This window comes from Manis pentadactyla, chromosome 16, assembly GCF_030020395.1.
Source record: "Manis pentadactyla isolate mManPen7 chromosome 16, mManPen7.hap1, whole genome shotgun sequence".
Classification (NCBI taxonomy): Eukaryota; Metazoa; Chordata; class Mammalia; order Pholidota; family Manidae; genus Manis; species Manis pentadactyla.
In genome coordinates, this window is record NC_080034.1 from 21,103,405 (window position 1) to 21,125,744 (window position 22,340).

The 22,340-nt window shown below is 45.5% G+C and overlaps 1 protein-coding gene across 2 annotated transcripts; it reads left to right on the forward strand.

The window, feature by feature from the left end:
- Positions 1 to 252: 252 nt before the first annotated feature.
- MCM3 (minichromosome maintenance complex component 3) lies at positions 253 to 22,248 on the forward strand. 2 transcript variants are annotated; one of them, XM_036916395.2, is made up of 17 exons: positions 253 to 431; positions 1,482 to 1,594; positions 2,022 to 2,230; positions 2,670 to 2,800; positions 4,755 to 4,993; positions 5,477 to 5,585; positions 6,279 to 6,432; positions 6,779 to 6,910; positions 7,504 to 7,712; positions 9,656 to 9,830; positions 10,167 to 10,293; positions 11,084 to 11,234; positions 13,339 to 13,479; positions 14,397 to 14,503; positions 15,038 to 15,123; positions 15,541 to 15,610; positions 19,510 to 22,248. In XM_036916395.2, exons 1-17 carry the CDS (start codon positions 354 to 356, stop codon positions 19,706 to 19,708), a joined length of 2,430 nt encoding a protein of 809 aa, XP_036772290.2. In that variant the 5' UTR covers positions 253 to 353; the 3' UTR covers positions 19,709 to 22,248. The 2 variants fall into 2 exon arrangements, with proteins under 2 accessions (XP_036772290.2, XP_036772291.2); XM_036916396.2 differs by lacking the exon at positions 1,482 to 1,594 and having other exon boundaries at positions 379 to 431.
- The last annotated feature ends 92 nt before the right edge of the window (positions 22,249 to 22,340 follow it).

Consider the following 22,340-nt stretch of genomic DNA (forward strand, 5'->3'; position numbering starts at 1 on the left):
CATCCAATGACCAGGCTCCGCTAGCCTCCTCTCGGTCCCATTGGTCAGCCTTCCTGTCAATTGAGGACTGAGCGAGGAGGCGAGCAACAGAGGGCCCCGAATGCCACATTTCCCGCCACCGCAGGGCGCGCTCGGAAAAGCCTAAGCAGCAGCAGATCACGATCGATTGGATATACGCTATTCTCGCGAAAGAAGAGTCAACCAATCAGAATGTGTATATTCCCCAGCGATTTCCCCCCGCCCCTTCCCGAGCTACCTTTTGGTGGCGGGAAAAGTTCGGAAGCTTTCGCGGCTAGGCGGGGTTATCGACGGGCCCTGAGTGTCGCACTGGAGGCAGTTCCACCGCGGCGAACATGGCCGGGACGGTGGTGTTGGACGATGTGGAGCTGCGGGAGGCGCAGAGAGATTACCTGGACTTCTTGGATGACGAGGTGAGGGAGGCGTCGGGTCGCGGAACTCTTGGCGCTTGGAGCCCCGGGAGACGCAGACCGGCCGAGAGAGGCCATGCGAGACGCCGCCGGCACCGAGCCAGAGGACCGCTAGGCCTCCAGTCCACCGCGGCTGAGCCGGCTGGCTCGGGAGCCGCCACCCCGATCTTGTAACCTTTTTTGCGGCAGCCAGTAATTAGTTGTTTTCCAGTTGGTGAACTCTTGAGAGCGATCCTGTAACTTTCTCCTAAGTGAAATGATGGCTGCGTTTCGCGAAAGGCGACAGGTTTCCTTAAAGTACAAACAAAATGCAAAGCCCACTTTGACCTTTTAGAAATCGCTCCCTGCTCTCCTCATTTGGGGGAAGGACGTCTGTGGAGCAGTGTTCCTATGCGTTGCTGCATTTCCGATTTTAGTGACTGATGTCCTACCGGGAGGAAAAAACGTCCTAATTGGGCAGCATTCTTTTATGAGCTGCAGAGAACAAGTGTTTGATGTGCACGTAAAGGGGATTTTGTGTGCACCTCTGGACTGAAAGCCATAGAATGATAGTAAAGCATCTTGAAAGGTTGGTGATGCTCTCTCTGTAAAAGATTGCTAAGGCTCCCTACTTCTTTATGCTTGGAAATAGAACACTTTCTACATTTTACAGATGATCGGGAAATAAAATATTTAGTTCTGTACACAATTCTCAAGTGAAAAATCATTTTAATGTGAATATTGAGAGTCTATTTAAAGTTTTTATTTCTTGGTCATTTTAGACATCTTATGAGCTCATTTTAATTCCCCTTTAAAGGCTGAGAAATGACTACATACAGAAAAACTGTTGAGCATAGAATTAATACCGTGGACCTCGGGGAAGTCATTTTAATTGCTACACTGGCTTCTTAAGGTGAATTTGGAATCTGAGGCTAGTGAGTGAGAATGTGTGAGACACTGGGATTCAGCTCTCTCACAGAAATTGATTTATGTATCTTGCTCTGAGAGCTGCCTTTTCTACAAACATCTTATTTTTGAATTTGTGACTGTTGTGATGTGGTGGCTGTTTTGCAGGAAGACCAGGGGATTTATCAGAGCAAAGTTCGGGAGCTGATCAGTGACAACCAGTACCGATTGATTGTCAACGTGAATGACCTACGTAGGAAAAATGAGAAGAGGGCTAATCGGTGAGTGGCAAAGGTTTCCAAGGGGACGTCCTAGCTCCGAGTGAGAATGGCTCCCCTCCCGTCCCCAGTTCGGAACAGGTTTCCCAGGAGAGGACCTGGATGCAATGTTTTTGACGTAGAAGCCTTCATTGTCTCACCTGCTCCTGTGTGTTTTCTTCTAACCAAAGTAGGTTGTGGGCATTTTCCTCTTAAGAGTGCCTCCTTCCATGTTATTCACTGGGTGTCATTTCTGCGACTTTGAATTGTTGAATTAAAGTTGGCCTCTGGTTCTAATGTGTTTCACTGAGTCTTAATAGGATGACAGGAGAAAGTAGGAGCTAGATTTTCGCTCCTTGGCCTTGATCATCTGAGAATGTGTACTTCTATTTTGAGGATCAATTTTTAAGTTTTGCCCTATCTGCCTAATTCTTTGTCTTGCCATATGCAGTCTCCTGAACAGTGCCTTTGAGGAGCTGGTTGCCTTCCAGCGGGCCTTAAAGGATTTTGTGGCCTCCATTGATGCTACCTATGCCAAGCAGTATGAGGAGTTCTACATAGGACTGGAGGGCAGCTTTGGCTCCAAGCACGTCTCTCCCCGGACCCTCACCTCCTGCTTCCTCAGCTGTGTAGTCTGTGTGGAGGGCATTGTCACTAAATGTGAGTGGGTTAATGTGGGTGGCGAAGGGAATGGAGGTAGGACTGAAAAAGCAGCAGAGGCAGAAGAGAGCTGGCTAGCCAGTGGCTTCAGAAAGCTGGAGCCTTGCCATTACAGAGTGAGGCTCAGAGCCCCACGCAGGCCCAGTGGTTAGGGGACCGGAATGATGAGTTCTGAGAGTGGAGGAGCCTTGGCTCTTGGCATTCTCCTCCTAACTCTGGACTGCTGTTTCTCAGTTGGGATCAGTTGTACTTCAGGTTTTACATGGATATGGGAATGTTCTCTATATACATATAAAAATGAGTAAATGGCAAGTGTTAACTGGAATAGCATAAACTAGTCAGAGGAATAGCATCTGGGGCAACATAGCTTGCCTGGGTTAGATCCCACTTGTATCACTGTCTAGTTGGATGACTTCACAAGCATGTTTTCTATTCCTAGGTTCTCTAGTTCGTCCCAAAGTCGTCCGCAGTGTCCACTACTGTCCTGCTACCAAGAAGACCCTAGAACGACGTTATTCTGATCTCACCACCCTGGTAGCCTTTCCGTCCAGCTCCGTCTATCCTACCAAGGTGACTGCCCTCTTTGGAGGTTGGAGTCAAAGATGTTTCTTTTAGTGCAAGTAGTTGGGTAATATCCCGTCTTTCTTAGAGAAGCAAATAGGGTGAAAAGAAGGGATTAATCTGAAGGGAAGATTGATTGCTAGCCACAATTTAAAATGGAAAGACCATAATTATTTTTTTAAAAAAGAGTAAGTGTTCACTTTAGAAAATTTGGAAAATTATGGAAGGGTTAAAAGAAGGAAAATGTCATTTAATCTGTGTTGCTCTTGTAGCAAAGATAGAATATATGGTTTTATACTCTAATGTGGGAAAATACCTATGCTAAAATGTTATTATGAAATCTTTGTGAATATTTTAACTGGGTTTGAAAGAAGATTGGCATAGGAAATGGCTTTATTGTAGTGCTCAGGCTGATCGGAATTAAGGATGATGGAAGGCCTTCTTAATGAAACAAAAGATGATTAATATTACTTGATGTCTGAACTTACTCTGTCAAAGAATACCTGTTCTTGCCATCAAATTTGAGTTGAGAGCTACGATATGCAAAGAATTGTTCAGCATTGTGGAGGACACAGATATAAATAGGACCTAGTCCTTGTCTTCAGCTTTATCAGTTGGTGGAGGAATCTTAACATAGAAACAAGAATGAGTATCTTAGAATTATAATTGAAACATACTTCAGAATCATTTAGCCTACCTCCAGATGAAAGGCTTTTGGAGAGGTTAAATGACTTGCTTACGGTTCCAGTTAGTGATGGTCCTAAGGGTAGGACCCATGTCTTTACTTTCAGGCTAGTTGCCCTTTCTGTCACCCTGCACTGTCTTTCACTAAGATCCCTACTTTGTAGAATTCCTTCTTCAGTAACAGCTCAGAGGACTCCTCTGCTGCTTACTGTGGTCAAGCTTTTTTGTTTGAGTGAGACCTGAAATACATTGAACCTGGTCTCCTGGAGGTTGTCCAGTGTGGCACTTAAGGAACATGGGCTTTGGGACACCTGCCTCAATACTGACACTGCTGTTCACTATATGACCTTGGGGAAATTAATCTCCCCCAGCCTTGGGTACCACATTTGTAAAGTGTGAAATACATGTTTACTGAGTTGTTGTGATGATTACATGAGATAGTTTCATGAAATAGTATAGTGCCTTGCATATAGTAAGCAGTCAATAAATGATAGCTGTTGTGGTTCTAGAAAATTCAAATGGCAGGGAAGTAAAACTTTAAAATGTTCCTACTGAAGTTTAATGTACATACAGTACATTCGCAGAGGTGTACAGCCCACTGAAATTTCACAAGCTGAATATACCTGTAAAATCAGCATCTAAACCAGAAATCAGAACTTTTAGCACTGGGAAGTCTCTCCTGAAGGCCCATACAATTGCCACAGGTAATCCTATCCTAACATCTAGCTGCAGAGTACTTTTGCCAATTTTTATATTTTATCTAAGTGCTGTTCTGTGTTGGGCTTCTTGTATTCAAAACACATGTTTGAGATTGGCCCATGTCGTGTGTGTGTGTGTTTCATCCATTTTCATTAATGTGTAGTATTCACTTGTATGGTTGTACTACATTTATTTAACCATTCATTGGTGGCGTCAGGATATTTTCTAATTTTTGGCTGTTAGGAATAGTGCTGCTGTGAACATTGTAGTACATGGCTTTGGGTAAATGTATCTGTTGGGTAGGTATTTCCTAGGAGTGGAAATATGTCATAGTATAGGAGAAATAAGAATCTTACTTTAGATGTTACTATAGCCATGGTCCCTTCAGACAGTAGATTGCCCCTTCCCTTAGATGGTTTGTTTCTAGAACAAATAGAAATGCAAAAAGCTGGAGAAGATATTTTCCTTTTTTTGTTCTGTTTCCTAAAATCTCATGAGGTCATCTCTAAATCACGTTTGTTTCCTAGAAGAACGAGTGTGGCATTTCTAAGACAAGGCTGAGCTAACTCTCCTTTTCCAGGATGAGGAAAACAATCCCCTTGAAACAGAATATGGCCTCTCTGTCTACAAGGACCACCAGATAGTCACCATTCAGGAAATGCCGGAGAAGGCCCCAGCTGGCCAGCTTCCCCGCTCTGTGGACGTCATTCTGGATGATGACTTGGTAGATAAAGTGAAGCCGGGTGACCGAGTCCAGGTAGTGGGGACCTACCGTTGCCTTCCCGGAAAGAAGGGAGGCTACACCTCAGGGACCTTCAGGTAAAGAGTCAGTTGTGACGTGTTTGGAATGCTGCTGGCAGCTTGCATTTCTGCTCACATTCTTTCTCCAGTTTGCCCTGTCCCAGAGTTATGGGGGACAGGTGGGCAGGTGGGGCACTGCCTGCCTAGGACATGGGGTAACTCTTCCCTGTCAGATAACACCAGAGATACTGTCTTATGCTCAGAGTGGGGCTTACTGTTAGCATGCTTCCAGCCTCATGGCTTCCCTGGGAGTTTCTCACACATTCCCACCTCCTTCCCATACACACTTCTGTCTGAAGCTCTGTGGGTCAGCAGGAGATAAATCAGTTCTTGGGCTAATCGGCAGATTTGTATCATAGACTAAGAATCAGTTGTTGAATTCAGAGCAGCTTGTGTCTTTTCTGCCTTTTTTTCCAATTTGCTGTTCTAGCTTGATAGCCTACAAGTGCTCTGATGTTAGAAACTGAAAGTAACAGGCTTCCTCCTATTCTTTTGCCCCAGGACTATCCTGATTGCCTGTAACGTGAAGCAAATGAGCAAGGACGCGCAGCCTGCCTTCTCTGCTGAAGACGTAGCCAAGATCAAGAAGTTCAGTAAAACCCGTTCCAAGGTCTGGGCATGCTTTAAGGTTTAAGGTCGGATGGATTTGTTAGACTCTTGGTTAGGTCGTGGCCATCTTTGTAATGGATCAGGAGGAAAGTTAGGGTTTTTTTCTGTTGAGTATTTGGTGCATTAGTTTTGACTCAGCAAATAAAAGGGTGTTTTTGCTGCTTTTCTTTAATATTTCTGTTGTGCTAACTGCTGGGCTGCCAAGTGGCCCTAATATGAACAGTAGAATAGGAGTATTTGAGTGTCAGTGTACCAAGGAGTCTGTATTGGAGACATCAGTGATGCACTGTTACTTAAATTTAAAATATTATGTTAGGCTTAGTTCTCTGGTTTGATTTCCCAAAAGACAATGTCCACATTTAGAACTGAACATAATATATGCATGTGTGACAAAGGTTGCTATTGAAGTGTGGTGCACATTCTTACTAACCTGAAATATATTGAACCTGGAAACACGATTTTTCTTAAAAGACTAAACCTTCTAACAAGTTTTGCCATCCTGGTTTCCTCTGTATCTGTCCTGATAGTAGTCTGAAGTATGGTTTATCTCAGAGAAGAAGCTTTTGCAGTTAGAAACTGTGTCTGTATTTATGTATTTCTTTAAACATTTTCTGTAGGCTAAAGTATAAAGCAAAATTAAGTAGGGTTTTGAATCTCAGTAGGATTTTCACTCTGTTGACCGTTCCTCCCGTAGGATATCTTTGACCAGCTGGCCAGGTCGTTGGCGCCTAGTATCCATGGGCATAACTATGTCAAGAAGGCGATCCTCTGCTTGCTCTTGGGAGGGGTGGAACGTGACCTAGAGAACGGCAGCCACATCCGCGGGGACATCAATATTCTTCTAATAGGTATGGTGGTGGCAGTTTATTAGATTAGATTCTTGGTCTTCCCTTATGGAGTATGGTTGTGGGAGTCTTAAAATCTGTAAGATTGTATATTCTATACCTGGCTGTATTTCATTCTCACCAAAGGGCAGAGCTGAAACTTTTTAAAATTATTGTTTCTGGGTTTCCTGATTTATGATATCTAAAGTAATTCTTCCTTTCCAGGAATGGTAAAGGGAAAAAAATGAAAGAAATATTAACCACTAATTACTGTATAGTTATGTTAGGCTGAGAGCTGTGTTAGAAAAGCAGACCTGCTGGGGGACTGGGGGTTCCCTGGAGTGTCACCACTGCCCCCGTGCAATTCTAGGAGACCCATCAGTCGCCAAGTCTCAGCTTCTGCGGTATGTGCTGTGCACTGCACCCCGGGCCATCCCCACCACTGGCCGGGGCTCCTCAGGCGTGGGTCTCACGGCTGCCGTCACCACAGACCAGGAAACAGGTGAGGTTGTCAGGGTGCTTGGCAAAGGTTCAGAGTGAGATGGGGCACAGTTTCTCTGAGTGGGCTCTGGGCACTGGCTTGTGTAGATACTGGAGGGGTTAGATTGGGCCAGATTGTATAGAACTGAGTATTCTGCTATAGGGGGTGAATTATTTAAGTCTTTGGGTGGCTCTCTATTGACAAGACTGTGTCGTAGGAGGTGATTTTGAAAGAGTTTTGGATGAGAAAGCTTTTTAGATTTGAAGAAAAATAAAAATGAAGGTTGTGCTGTTTTATAAAGTACAGGAAGGGATTTGAAGACTAGTTAAGAGAGCAGAGATCTAGTTGGGGAGTCACTTGAGGTTGAGGATATAAAGAGAAAGTCTATAAAGGATGCCCGCTGCTTAGGGATCAAAATGGGACAAGGAGATACTGTTCAGATTGGAGCTGAAAAGGTGACCCACCGGGTGTCCTCAAGTCTCTCTGAGCTGACATCTCTTCAACTAAACTCATGTGTAACAGTGAGACCTTCTTAGGCAGGAGAGTGAAATCTCCAACCTCTGTCCCCTACAATCTGGATGGCAGCACGTATTTTTTACCTCTCCACTTCCCAGGGGAGCGCCGTCTGGAAGCGGGGGCCATGGTCCTGGCTGACCGAGGCGTGGTTTGCATTGACGAATTTGATAAGATGTCTGACATGGACCGCACCGCCATCCACGAAGTGATGGAGCAGGGTCGGGTCACCATCGCCAAGGCTGGCATCCATGCCCGGCTGAACGCCCGCTGCAGTGTTCTAGCAGCCGCCAATCCCGTCTACGGCAGGGTGAGTGGAATCGGGCACTTCACCATTGTCCTCACCTTCATTTGGTTTTGCTGAATACCTGGGCGGTGACGTTTATGGTCGGTGACCAGGGACAGAGCAGGCCAAAGACTAAGGTTATCAACTCATCATCCTGTTACAGTCCTTGGTTTAGGGCAGTGTTTTCTCACCCATTCATATACATCAAAATCCTCTGGAAAGTTCCTTATTTAAAATGCTGTTTAAAATTACAAAGAAGAAAACAAGAAAAACAAGTCACAACCAGTAACTTGTATTGACATTAAGACAAAAGTACATGTGGATGGTAGGAGGATTTATAAACAACAGAGAAATAGAATATGGAAATTAAGTCTTCCTTCTGTCCTTTCCCAAGAGAGAGAACCACTAAGAGGGCTTGAGTGTGTTTGAGGAAACAAAATCTTAAGCATGCACTAGCAAATACACTATCTCCTTGTTGAGAGTTAAATCTACTTATCTTTGATTTTTTGTATGATTATGAGTTGCTTAGGTGTAATCTTTTATACTTGTCTGGCTTAGGGTTTACTAAATTTTGCATTAAAAAAAATTTTTGTAGCAGCTGTCTAGTATTCCATCGTATGGATTTATAGTGATTTACTTAGTCTCCATTTGATGGCCTTAGGTGCTCCCACCATGCTATTGTGAATGAAACTGCAGTGAACATCCTTTTATGTGTATTTTGTTAAACATTTGGGACTACATCTGTACCATAAATAACTAGTGATGGAATTACTGAATTAAGAGTTATATGCATTTTTATTTTGGAGATTGACAAATTACCCTCTTTAAAGATTATAGAATAATACTACTAATTAAAGCTTATGAACATCTTGAATTTAGCAATTCCTTTCATCATACCCTGTGAGGTAGGTAGTGTTTTTCTTCTTTTTATAGATGAGAAAATAGAGGCATAAAAGATTAAATAACTTGCTCAAGAGTCACAAGCTAGAAAAATGGCAGAGGAAGGATTTGAACCCAGAGTTCATGCTGTGCTCTGGCAATTTATGATTGCACAGTGCATGGAAATAGCTGTTTTGGTGGTGGTTTTTTTTTTAAACATACAGATGCCTGGTCCCCAGCCCAGAGTTTCTGAATCCAAGAGCCTCGGGGCTCTTGGTAGCTGTGGGTTACAAGGCTCCAGAGGTTGGTTCTAATGTGTAGCCTGGGTTGAGAGCTGTAGGTTTTAGATTAATAGTAAAAGGCGTCCACGTCATTCTGAAGAATTATTTTGGGAAACTTAGAGGAAATGGCAGGTCCTGAAATGTGAGCATGGTTAGAATCATGATTGATGTTACCCACAAAGTTGTTAGGCTCTCTGACTGAGACGTGTGTGTGGGTCAGTAGGTGTCAGCCTCTAGGCCAGAGTTGAAAAACAGGAGTTTAAGGTTTCTTGAGTCCCAGAAAAAAACTCCCTTGATCCTTAAGAGATTGTAATTTATAGATTATTGACCATTTTCATTGAGAGTTTACTCACTGCCTTCTCAGTAAGAGACTCCAAAGTTTCCAGGTGTTTCTGGCTTAGCCAGCTTGTCCTTTCTTTATAGCAAGTAGGGTTGAGGGGATCGTCTTTCAGGGTTGGTGCTGCCTTGGGAATGAGAGGAGCAGAATAGCTCTTGGGAAGGAGGCGGCTGGTTTGGAGACCTGCACTCAGCCTGTTAAGAGGCACCTAAGCTATGAGGTGGGACTGTTCACTTGGAGGGAACAAGGTACAGGGCTCCGAGTTAGCTCACTTGTGCTTCCCTTAGAGAAGGGTTCCAGGTAGAGGAAATGAATTAGTCATTTTGGTAGCTTTAGAATACTTAACTTCTTCACTGCTTGTGTGTTTTGTTTTTGAAGGTCTGTCTTCCATTCTCTCGCATAATCGGTCTGGCCTCCTTGTCCTCTTAACTGATGTCGCCTCTACTTTCATTTTTTCTTGTGTTCTCCAGTATGATCAGTACAAGACTCCTATGGAGAACATTGGACTGCAGGACTCACTGCTATCTCGATTTGACTTACTCTTCATCATGCTGGACCAGATGGATCCTGAGCAGGATCGGGAGATCTCGGACCATGTCCTTAGGATGCACCGTTACAGGGCGCCAGGGGAGCAGGATGGCGATGGTGAGGCCACGAGGAGACTTGAGACTGACTAATGGAAGGGAACCTAAACAGGCCATTGCCCCTGGGACCCAGGTGGTGGCAGGTGTGTCGGCGTCGGGGTTGATATCACAAGTGCCCTCCCTGCCTGCTCACCTCCCCTTGCTCACTGGAGGGTACCCTAAGGTGTATTTTTTATTCATTTCTTGGTGGAGGAGCCCTTGAGCATCTGTGGGCCAGGTGGTTCTACCTTATTTGTGGGCTCCGCATGTCTAAGGCCTTGCTGTGTGAGTGTTGTCTCTCTTCTGAAGAGGCAGTTTCCCCTGAGTTATGCTTGTTTTATTCTCCTTTCTCTGTCAGCTATGCCTTTGGGTAGTGCTGTGGATATCCTGGCCACAGAGGATCCCAACTTTAACCAGGAAGACCAGCAGGACACCCAGATTTATGAGAAGCACGATAACCTCCTGCACGGACCGAAGAAGAGAAAGTGAGTGTTCGCCATCACTCTCCCTTGAGAAACCCCGAGGTTTGTGTCTGTTGGGGCATGTTTTTCTGTGCTGCCCAGCCCAGATCATGCCTGGCCTCGTAACCATGGGGGCCTTTTTTGTTGTCTGGATCCAGAGATAAACCTTTTCCTGGCCAGTTGACTTGCAAATGTTTGTGGCTGATTAAGCTTAGGTTCTGATCTTTTCCTGAGATGGAAGGTTTTAGTGGCATGCCTAACTGATGGTGGTGTGTCACGTTTACCCTGTACCCCCATGTATGTGCAAGTCATGTAGTCATTTGCTATGAGCTATGTGGAAGGGTCAGTGGGTAGCAAGCCCTGGAGGCTGTGCAAGTGGATTTGGATAAAGGAGACTTGTGCTCAGGTGTTCAAGGCATGAAATGTGAGCTGCTCTCTTCCCTGTTTTTGGCCATAGTCTAGTAGGAAGTGCAGTCTTCAAACGTGGCTTTAAGAACATGGAATTTAGTCAGAAGACAGGATTTGAGTTCATTTAGGCTTTTGTGAGCCAGTTTTCCCACCTATAAAGTAGGACAAATAATACCTAAACTATTTACCTCAGAAGTAATACCTAGATAATACCTGTAGAATTAAGTAAAACTATGTGAAAGGGTCTTGTGCATGTTCTGTGTAAATGGGATTTATGATAATGGATTCTAGGTTCAGTTTCTGCCCTGTTACTTGACCTTGACTTCACTGAGGGGAGGCCAAGCCACTACCTGAGGCAGGTGCTAAGGTGTGGCAGGAAAGTGAAATTCCCTGTGTGCGGGTCCAGGGAGAAGATGGTGAGCGCAGCTTTCATGAGGAAGTACATCCACGTGGCCAAAATCATCAAGCCAGTCCTCACCCAGGAGTCGGCCGCCTACATCGCAGAAGAGTACTCGCGCCTGCGCAGCCAGGACAGCATGAGCTCAGACACTGCCAGGGTGCGTCCCCAGGCCGCCGGGGCCCGGCAGGCCCTGCAATGCTGCGGGGGGCGGAGGCCCTGCTCTCTGGGAGCTCTGAAAACACTTGAGCTTAGTGAACCCTTGCTTACTCTTTCTGGTGGAAGGGCTCCTGTTACACAGTTCTGTTTGCTTTTACAAAGGAAAATGAAGCGAGAACCCCAGAAATAATACGTGTCTCTTAGTTCAAACGACATTGGCCTCCAGAAGCTGTGATTCATTCCTTAAACAGAGCAGCATCTGGGGACTGAACCTGTCTCTATTCTTACCTGCAGTGTTAAAATAGTCAGAGCTGTCCTCAGGGAGCTCGGATCTGGGATGGGGAGGCAGATGGAAGGCAGGTGGGAAGGTCATATATATGTATTTGCAAATACAGACCACAGCGTGATTCCTAAAGGAATGAATGTGAAAACGTAGAGATGAGGAAGCTATTAATTTTGCCTGTAGAATTTAGAAAGGGTATGAGTGTCAGGGAAGGATTCCCAGATAGTGATATTTGTGCTGGACTTTGACAGATGATTAGGAGTTGGGCAACCATGAGTTATCCAGAGCTGTTTCTAGAAACCTAATATGTCTGCCCATGAATTTATCTAAATCTTCTGGGGCAGTGTAGTTCATACGAGGTTGCCACAGCTGAATAACCAAATTAAAAACCATCATGTGAAAGAGACATAGACTGTTGGATTTACACATAATCCCAGATCATCTGTTTCAGCCTCACACTCAGACAGGAATTCCATCTTCTAGAATTTCTGCCGGGGCTTCCTTGACACCTCCAGTGACAGCATGCCTAGTACATCACTGCATGGAAATGTAATATTCTGTTTTTTGAACCCAAACCTGCTTCTCCATGACTTTTAGCCATGGGTCTTAAATTTGTTTTCTAGTGATTGTATCTTCTTCAGAGTAAACAGCAGTCCCATTCTTTTTATTTGTTTCTACCATCATGTGAACATGCACCCATGTGTCAAAGGCCCTCTCACAGAACATAATACATTATTTCAGTTGTGGTCTTGGTGGGAGTGGTAAATCTCTCAATTTGGATTCTGTAGTTCCTCCAGTGCAGGCTAGGATTTCAGTAGCTTTTTAGGTCACTCAAAAATTGGAACTTAAAATGGAGTGTATTAACTCCAAACTCTGGTATTTTTCTAAATCATTAAGAGACTTTGTGGGTTTATTTAAATGTGAATATATTTGTTTTTGAATGTGGGATTGGGTATAAAGGATACTTGGAAAACTTGCAAGTGGAAGTGACCAGATGCATCACTGAAGGATCATGTGATGCAGACGTGGAGGCGATAGAAGCAACTAGTCATCTGTGGTGACCCCAGGTCTGCAGCTAACACTGGGACCTTGCCCAGATCCTTTCACCTCTCAGGTCACAGTTTCCTTATCCATAAAATGAGAAGGTTGGATAATGTCAGGGATGCTTAAACTAGGGCACATCAAAACTGTCTGAAGTTGAAAAAGGACACGTGTCCAGTCCTACACCCCAGACCTGATGATGCACTAGGCTAAGGATGCCATTCAGACCGTAGCACCTAAAAAGGTAAAAGCACCCCAGTCTGGTTCTCACACTGACCCCTGTGATAAGACCGTTTCAGAATTCTGCTCTTCCTCTGGGTGACCTTTCATACCCTCTCAGTGTGACCTTGGACAAATTATATGAAGCTCTTTGGAGCTCATGTTTTCTCATCTATAAAACTTCTCCAAGTTATTAAGAGCATTAAATGACACAATGAATATAAAAGCACAGTTCCATTGTAGGCCAGCAATAAAGGATTACTTTTCTTCCTTCACTATTATGCTCTTTCTAGCCTTTTCTCTTGCTGGCTGTAAGAGGCCTAGTTTTCTTTTTCCCTCTTCACCTGTTCCTCCCTCCCTCAGTACTCTCTCAAATATTTCCTTAGTTATTTTATCTTCCTGAGTTTTATCTGGCATTCATAGAGAGTACAGACCTCTGAATCCTTTCCTTGGACTTCCCAGAACTTTTCTGATAGTATCTCTGTCCTTTTCTGTGCAGTGGGATGGATGGGCATGCCTCAGGAGTTCTAGGTAAGTGATCCTCCCTTGCTTTCCTCACCAGACATCTCCAGTTACAGCTCGGACACTGGAAACGCTGATTCGGTTGGCCACAGCCCACGCCAAGGCCCGTATGAGCAAGACCGTGGACCTGCAGGATGCAGAGGAAGCTGTGGAGCTGGTCCAGTACGCGTACTTCAAGAAGGTGAGGAATCAGATGCTTGGGTGTGAGCAGATCTTCTGAATGAATCACTCGAGGCTTGAGCTCCGCAGCCTCCCTGGCTGATATCTGCATTTAGGTTGTCAACAGAAAGCAGCGTCTGGCTGCATGTGAGAACCAGCTGAAAAGCTTTAAAGTGTTGGTGCCGGAGCCCTTAGGGGCCCCAGAGATTCTGGCTTTCTGATGTGCTGCACCTCCAGTCAACTTCTTCTCTGACTGCTTTAGCTTCCTTTGCATTTAAAAAAAGTAGGTGTTTCCAAAGGATTGAACTTGATAATCTTCCTCTTCCCTCTAGACCTTTCGCCTTGGCAGTCTCCTCAGGTGTCCCAGTGGCACCTCAAAAACCCATGTCAGAAATCGAACTCTCAGACATGCGTCTCATCCTGTTGCCCTGTTACTGCTCATGACATTGTGTCTCTGTCATTTTACGTACCAGGCCTTGAAGCCTTGAAGCCTTGACTCCCTTTTCCTCATTCTCACCCCCTCCGCAGTTCTGTGAATTGTAGCCCTTTGGGGAATAGTTGTGGATCTCATAAGCTTTTCATGGCTTATTCTTTTTGCGAGGGTGAGAGTTGTCTCAAGTGTAAATTAAACATCTGATCTATAAAGAAATGAATTGTTTTCCATTTGACCATTATGGACTGGACTTTTTTTTTTCCATTCATTTTTTTATTCAGCAAACATTCATTGTGTATGTACTGTGTGAAAGGCATTGAGTATACCTCCCAGCATTTTTAAAGATGGGTAGCAGCCTATACGCCTGCCCCTGGTCCTGGGACTTGGGCACAAGAGAGGCTAGGCCATTAGACCCATGAAGTCACTTGTGATGGAGAAGAACGGACCCTTACTCAGTTCCTTGGTGTCATGACCCCTCTTGCTTCCTCATACTTGTCTTGGTCTAGGTTCTGGAGAAGGAGAAGAAACGCAAGAAACGAAATGAGAATGATGAGTCAGAGACAGAAGATGAAGAGGAGAAAAGCCAGGAGGACCCAGAACAGAAGAGGAAGAGGTGAGGTGGGGAGAAGCGAGATGAGGTTAACGTGCCCGGTTAGAGCTGGGGAGAGGTGTGGAGGGTGGGTTGAGTGCTGCTGGTGGACACCAAGTTCTAGAACGTCCGGAAAGGCTGCCTGCACCTGCAGGGCTGGAGGGTGACAATGACCCTGGCAGGGAGAGAGTAAGCAGCCCCTCCATTGTCTTCAGTGTGATGCTTTTGACCTTCCTGCCAAAAGTGAGCAGTGACCCACTCAGAGGTTTTTAAATGTACATTTCAAAGTTTCTTTCCTCAAGATTATTTTCCCTGTCATGCCTGTGGTTGAATTTTGGTTGGATTTGTGAGTGGGTATGACAGGGAAAAAGAGCATTGGGAAGTGGGGCCGGTTTGTGTTCTAGTCTAGACCCCTGGTGTCAGAAAAACTGGTGGCTTGTTCAGGCCTTGGCCTAGCATTTCATGTGGACTGTGGGTGGTTCTAGTTCTGTTCTGTGGTCAGAGGCATGGGATAGGTCTGTCCAAAGCCTTTCTCTTAACTGCTCTGGGTATTTTCAGGAGGAAGACTCGTTCCTCAGATGCCAAGGACGGGGATTCCTACGACCCGTATGACTTCAGTGACACAGAGGGGGAAATGCCTCAAGGTGAGTGAGCGTCCCCTGCTCCCACAGAGATGGTTCCTTTGACTCTTGACTTTTTTATTGTTTTCCGGCGGGTTCCCACTTGGTTCCCCACCTGGGTCCCTGGGTCCCAAGAGGCTTGTCCCAAGAGAACCTCGCAAAACCCACATTCAGAACTTTAGAAAACAAGCTTGGCTGCATTTGCTTTCTCTTTTATGAACTGTGCTCTTTGCCAAGCCTGGTGCAGACATCCTGGATTACATATGTTGCAGGTCTCCTGCCTGACTCAGGTCTTTTATCCTAACCGTCCCCCATAAGGGCCCCAGATATGGGCGTTCAGACTTAGTGAGGGGTGGGCAGTGGAGAAGAGCATTGCCTTGGTGTTTATGGAAATGGTTTCACCTTGTCCTCCTTCTGTCTGCAATCATTTATCCTCTGAAGTGCACACTCCAAAGACAGCAGAGTCACAGGAGACCAAGGAGTCCCAGAAGGTGGAGCTGAGTGAGTCCAGGTGAGGCGGGAAGTGAATTCCACATGCTGCCCACGCAAGAACTGCTTTCCTGGAGGTGTAGGAAACAAGCTGGTTATAAACAGAGCTCAAAACTAGGCTCCAAGACTGAGCACAGTTTAGAGTCTGATTATAATTTTATACTTTTAAAAATTGCAAAAATAATGTAAAAAACTTTTGGATACCAGAATCCTCAGTTGTTTACATTTTACCATTTGCTTTATAAATAATTCTCTGTGGGGATTTCAAATATGATGTCCTTGCAGGTCAGGAAGAAGAGTTTTAGAGAAAGGACTTAGCATATACTTAGTATACTTGGTCCTGCTGTAACTCTGGGTCCTTCTCAGCAGGGTGCACACATACGTATTTTTTATCACTGAATTGGGGTCCTTTGTTTTGAGGTGAAGCATTTTTATAGAGGTTCAGAAACGGTTTTATCTGTGCATTGTCTGATTACTGAACACAAAAGAAACTCCATGGCTGAGGTTTTTTTTTCTCCTATAGTACTTTAAACACACACAACACAATATGTTTGCTGAAGAAAATTTGAAAACATTGAGGAATATTTAGGAAAAAACATTGAAATCAGTGGTAATTCCACCTGAAAATAACCATTGAACTACATCTTAAAAGGTTCGCTGAGTCGGCTTCTAGAGCTTTCTTTTTTAATGTCTGCAGGATTTCCATAGGATGGATGTGTAAAATTTTATTTATATTTTCTAACAATAGACAAATTCTATAAAACTGCTGTTAACAGTAAAATATTCTTAGGGTTCTCACTGTGCACTTGCGCACATGCAGCTATAAGGTTAATTTCTAGAAATGGAGCCCGTGGGTCAGGATTTGTACTTTCAATAGCACACGTTGCTACATTGCCTCCCATAGATGCGTCCCAGTTTCTCCCAATAGTGTGTGGGGATGCAGTACACTGTTTTCCGTATCCTCAAAGGTCTCTGATTTCTAAAATGCTATTTCTCATTGTGCAAGAAGCTGTGTAATAGAACAGTTTAGACAATTTTGAAATGTATATTTAAAAACCTCCTTGGAAGTGGAGTAGTGTCAGGGGTGTGTGTGTGTGTGTGTGTGTGTGTGTGTGTGTGTGTGTGTGTGTGTGTGTGTGTGTGTGTGTGTGTGTGTGTGTGTGTTGGGGCACCCTTTACTGTATGAACACCTAGGCTGTGTGTGTGTTGGTGCACCCTTTACTGTATTAACACCTTGGGTGTGTGTGTGTGTGTGTGTGTGTGTGTGTGTGTTGGGACACCCTTTACTGTATTAACACCTTGGGTGTGTGTGTGTGTGTGTGTTGGGGCACCCTTTACTTTATTAGCACCTTGGGTGTGTCTGTATGTGTGTTGGGGCACCCTTTACTGTATTAACACCCTGGGGTGTGTGTGTGTGTGTTGGGGCACCCTTTACTGTATTAGCACCTTGGGTGTGTGTGTGTGTGTGTGTGTGTTGGGGCACCCTTTACTGTATTAACACCTTGTGTGTGTGTGTGTGTGTGTGTGCGCGCGTGTGTGTTGGGGCACCCTTTACTGTATTAACACCTTGGGTGTGTGTGTGTGTGTGTGTGTGTGTGTGTGTGTCTGTGTGTGTGTGTTGGGGCACCCTTTACTTTATTAGCACCTTGGGTGTGTCTGTATGTGTGTTGGGGCACCCTTTACTGTATTAACACCCTGGGGGGTGTGTGTGTGTGTTGGGGCACCCTTTACTGGATTAACACCTTGTGTGTGTGTGTGTGTGTGTGTGTGTGTGTGTGTGTGTGTGTGTGTGTGTTGGGACACCCTTTACTGTATTAACACCTTGTGTGTGTGTGTGTGTGTGTGTGTGTGTGTTGGGGCACCCTTTACTTTATTAGCACCTTGGGTGTGTCTGTATGTGTGTTGGGGCACCCTTTACTGTATTAACACCCTGGGGGGTGTATGTGTGTGTTGGGGCACCCTTTACTGTATTAGCACCTTGGGTGTGTGTGTGTGTGTGTGTGTGTTGGGACACCCTTACTGTATTAACACCTTGGCTGTGTGTCTGTGTGTGTTGGGGCACCCTTTACTTTATTAGCACCTTGTGTGTGTGTGTGTGTGTGTGTGTGTGTGTGTGTGTGTTGGGGCACACTTTACTGTATTAGCACCTTGGGTGTGTGTGTGTGTGTGTGTGTTGGGGCACCCTTTACTGGATTAACACCTTGTGTGTGTGTGTGTGTGTGTGTGTGTGTGTTGGGGCACCCTTTACTGTATTAACACCTTGGGTGTGTGTGTGTGTGTGTGTTGGGACACCCTTTACTGTATTAACACCTTGGGTGTGTGTGTGTGTGTTGGGGCACACTTTACTGTATTAGCACCTTGGGGGTGTGTGTGTGTGTGTGTGTGTGTGTGTGTGTGTGTTGGGGCACCCTTTACTGGATTAACACCTTGTGTGTGTGTGTGTGTGTGTGTGTGTGTGTGTGTGTGTATGTGTTGGGACACCCTTTACTGTATTAACACCTTGGGTGTGTGTGTGTGTGTGTTGGGGCACCCTTTACTGTATTAACACCCTGGGGGGGGTGTGTGTTGGGGCACCCTTTACTGTATTAACACCCTGGGGTGTGTGTGTGTGTTGGGGCACCCTTTACTGTATTAGCACCTTGGGTGTGTCTGTGTGTGTTGGGGCACCCTTTACTGTATTAGCACCTTGGGTGTGTCTGTATGTGTGTTGGGGCACCCTTTACTGTATTAGCACCTTGGGTGTGTGTGTGTGTTGGGGCACCCTTTACTGTATTAACACCTTGGGTGTGTGTGTGTGTGTGTGTTGGGACACCCTTTACTGTATTAACACCTTGGGTGTGTGTGTGTGTGTTGGGGCACACTTTACTGTATTAGCACCTTGGGGGTGTGTGTGTGTGTGTGTGTGTGTGTGTGTTGGGGCACCCTTTACTGGATTAACACCTTGTGTGTGTGTGTGTGTGTGTGTGTGTGTGTGTGTGTATGTGTTGGGACACCCTTTACTGTATTAACACCTTGGGTGTGTGTGTGTGTGTGTTGGGGCACCCTTTACTGTATTAACACCCTGGGGGGGGGGTGTGTTGGGGCACCCTTTACTGTATTAACACCCTGGGGTGTGTGTGTGTGTTGGGGCACCCTTTACTGTATTAGCACCTTGGGTGTGTCTGTGTGTGTTGGGGCACCCTTTACTGTATTAGCACCTTGGGTGTGTCTGTATGTGTGTTGGGGCACCCTTTACTGTATTAGCACCTTGGGTGTGTGTGTGTGTTGGGGCACCCTTTACTGTATTAGCACCTTGGGTGTGTGTGTGTGTGTGTGTTGGGGCACCCTTTACTTTATTAGCACCTTGGGTGTGTGTGTGTGTTGGGGCACCCTTTACTGTATTAGCACCTTGGGTGTGTGTGTGTGTGTGTGTTGGGGCACCCTTTACTGGATTAACACCTTGGGTGTGTGTGTGTGTGTGTGTGTGTGTGTGTGTGTGTGTGTGTGTGTGTGTGTGTTGGGACACCCTTACTGTATTAACACCTTGGCTGTGTGTCTGTGTGTGTTGGGGCACCCTTTACTGTATTAGCACCTTGGATGTGTGTGTGTGTTGGGGCACCCTTTACTTTATTAGCACCTTGGGTGTGTGTGTGTGTGTGTGTGTGTGTGTGTGTGTATTGGGGCACCCTGTACTGTATTAACACCTTGGCTGTGTGTGTGTGTGTGTGTGTTGGGGCACCCTTTACTGTATTAGCACCTTGGGTGTGTGTGTGTGTTGGGGCACCCTTTACTGTATGAACACCTTGGGTGTGTGTGTGTGTGTTGGGGCACCCTTTACTGTATGAACACCTTGGGTGTGTGTGTGTGTGTTGGGGCACCCTTTACCGTATTAGCACCTTGTTTGTTTAGCCGTCCTCCACTTCTGTTTCCTGTCCTGGGCAGGCTGAAGGCCTTCAAGATGGCCCTCTTGGAGGTGTTTCGGGAAGCGCATGCACAGTCAGTGGGCATGAATCGCCTCGCAGAATCCATCAACCGGGGCAAAGAAGAGCCCTTCTCTTCAGAGGAGATCCAGGCTGCGCTGAGCAAGATGCAAGACGACAACCAGGTCATGGTCTCCGAGGGCATCATCTTCCTCATCTGAGAGGCCTCGTCTCTGAACCGTGGGGTCCTGCCAAGAAGTTTCTTCATGTTCCCTCCCGACACCCCTCCCGCTCTTTACCTTCATTCCTGGAATAACAGAGTTGAGTTGAAGTTGAGGGACGTGAGATGAAGCTGAAGCAGGACTTGGTGGGAGCTTTGGAGGATAATGAAAGCTGCCGTGTGGTGGAGAGAAAAGGGGAGGCGCTGAGACTATTGCATCTTCACTGCAAGAGACCCATTGTACTCCCCACTTCCTGTCCCCTAACAAGCCAAACCATTGTTTGCTGTAAATAACATATGCCTTCTGAGTATTTTGGAGCATGGCTGTTTTCTGCTCGTCCTTTCTATGTTTTTGGCTGCTTTTTTCCTCCTGAGCACTTTGGTGTAGGATAGGCTTTGGGTTCTATGCTGGTGGAGAGAAGCTCTGAAGCAAGTCAGGAAGGCCAAGAAAGCTTTCTTTGCAGTAGCACCAGTTAAGGCTAATACACACTTTTGACCTAAATATCTAAGACAGTGAATAAATCTTCCCATTTTTCTACAGTACACATGGCCTTAATACTGTGTGCTTGTATGGACATTTCATTTTGTTTTCCTTGAAAGCTCTGCTGTGATTTGCTGCGCCCTTTTTTGCATCAAGTCACCACAAGGGGGCAGCGGGCTGCTGTGCCTTCTCAGAAAAAGGGCTCCTCTTTAGGCCATTATTGTCTTTTCCAGTGACACCAGCATTTATCACTCAGTTAAAAATTGTGCAAGCCAAATGTTGCCGATTTGAAAGTTAAATGGCTACAAGCGGCCAATGAGTGAAAGTCCAGGCAAACTCTTTGCCCAGCTTTTCTGACCCTGAGATCAAAGCGTGGAGAGAGAATACCTGGTATGTCAGACACCTCAATATTAGGTGAGTCGTTGCCTATAAAGTGATCTCCCTGCAGGATCTTTGTGAAACCGCTTACACTTGGGTGCCTAGCCCTTGGGGTTTGTTAGTCTGTTTGCACAAAAATTTGTGGTGGGTCCAGGGTGTGACTTCACTCCTGCTGTGGCTCGAGTAGCTTCTGAAGAACTTTTCAGGTTACTTAAATAAAAGGAAAAACAAGAAACGTGTGACTTCATGGGTGGCCTGGGGTGCATGGATTGGGAGCTGCACTGTGAAGAAGAGGGTGTGCCTCTTGGATGTAAGATGGTGAGGTGCTTCCTTCTCCCTTTTTGCTGAGGGGAACCCCTTGTTCTGAAGCCATGAGGCAGAAGGTGGGCGCTCAGTTTCATCTTTGTGATTTTTTTCACAGATGGGAAATCCAAGTCTACTGGAAGTGATCTAGTGAGTACAGTTCCAAAGGTGAGGGCAGTAGGACCAGAAGGAGGAGTGGGACCTGAAGTGAGCACTGGCAGCGAGTCCTGGGATACGCCAGGTGTAGCAGTGGGTACAAGCAGAGGACATTATGCTCTCGAGGCTGACAGCCTGGGGCTACATATGGCTCATGTGTCAGTGGAAAATGGGAAAGTAGAGTGTATATCAAATGAGGGCACACACCGTAAGAGCTGTGGGAATGGAGGCAGCCATGAGTGTCAGGAGAGTGGGAGCCACTGATGGGGTACTGGGGTGAGGAAGGAGAGAGGCTTTTAGGGGTCTCATCAAATGGTTATTCCAGAAAGGCCAAGCATTTTGTCACTGGGACGTTTGCTCTCTGTCCTTCACACCTGATGAAACAGGCAGAGTGGGGAGTGACTAGGTGCATCCAGCAATTCGGTAATAGCTCTAGTGCCAGGATTACCTTGCTGACATTTCAGCTCTGCAAGCTAACCAAGAGAATAGAAGGTAGAAGACCATGTATTCAGCAGCCACAGTAGATGTTAATTGTATTAAAATAACTTGGGAACGCAAATGAATCTTTACACTGAGGTTTTAAACGTGTGTGTGTCCTTTCCCAACTTAAGTCGACATGAAGAAGTTGGAGGCATTTAGAGTCTGTTCCTACTCATTGTCAAGAGGCCTCTGTTTGTACCGCAGGAAACAAGAGGCTGCTCAGGCTGGGCCGACTGTCTCCTGGCCAGTCTCCCCGAGAGCTTCGCTGTTCCAGTGGTAGCCCAGATTCATCAGGAAAAATACAGGCTTTATTATCTATGTGCTTTGTTCCAAAAGAGAAGTCTGTTTACACTCAGGTTTGCTGTCTGAGATAGTTACAATCATGTATGGGGCTTAGTGAATTTGTGTCTTGAAAAACTTTATGCTACCTATTCTTTAATTCTCTTGGCTATATGAAGTATCAATATGAAAATTATTGTCAAAAAAGACAGTTTGGCAAGTGTTGCTGGAATTGGGTCTCTCCTTTACCACTGACCAAATAACTACTAGTTATTTCATCTGTAAAATGGGCATAATTACTGCCTTGTAGGGTAGTTGTGAGACATAACAGCAGGTGGTAAGTGCCTGCCGGCATGGAAACACTCCATAGTACTTTGTTATTACTACAAATTCATGAGAAAAAAAAAAGATTGATTCTGATGTGTTTTAAAAATAAACATGTTCGTTTGATCAGAACTAAACAATTTCCCCTTGTTGGGTCCCTGGACTCTGCTCCCTTCCCCACCCTTCCAGTCCCTGATGGTTGCTGCCCTCTGTTCGTCTGGCAGGGGGTTCC

Excerpts from the sequence above, each read along its gene's own strand:
- MCM3 (XM_036916395.2), top strand. The coding sequence starts at position 354 with ATGGCCGGGACGGTGGTGTTGGACGATGTGGAGCTGCGGGAGGCGCAG. Across the intron at positions 1,595-2,021 it reads AATGAGAAGAGGGCTAATCG|TCTCCTGAACAGTGCCTTTG; the intron begins GTGAGTGGCAAA and ends TGCCATATGCAG. Across the intron at positions 9,831-10,166 it reads AGGGGAGCAGGATGGCGATG|CTATGCCTTTGGGTAGTGCT; the intron begins GTGAGGCCACGA and ends TTTCTCTGTCAG.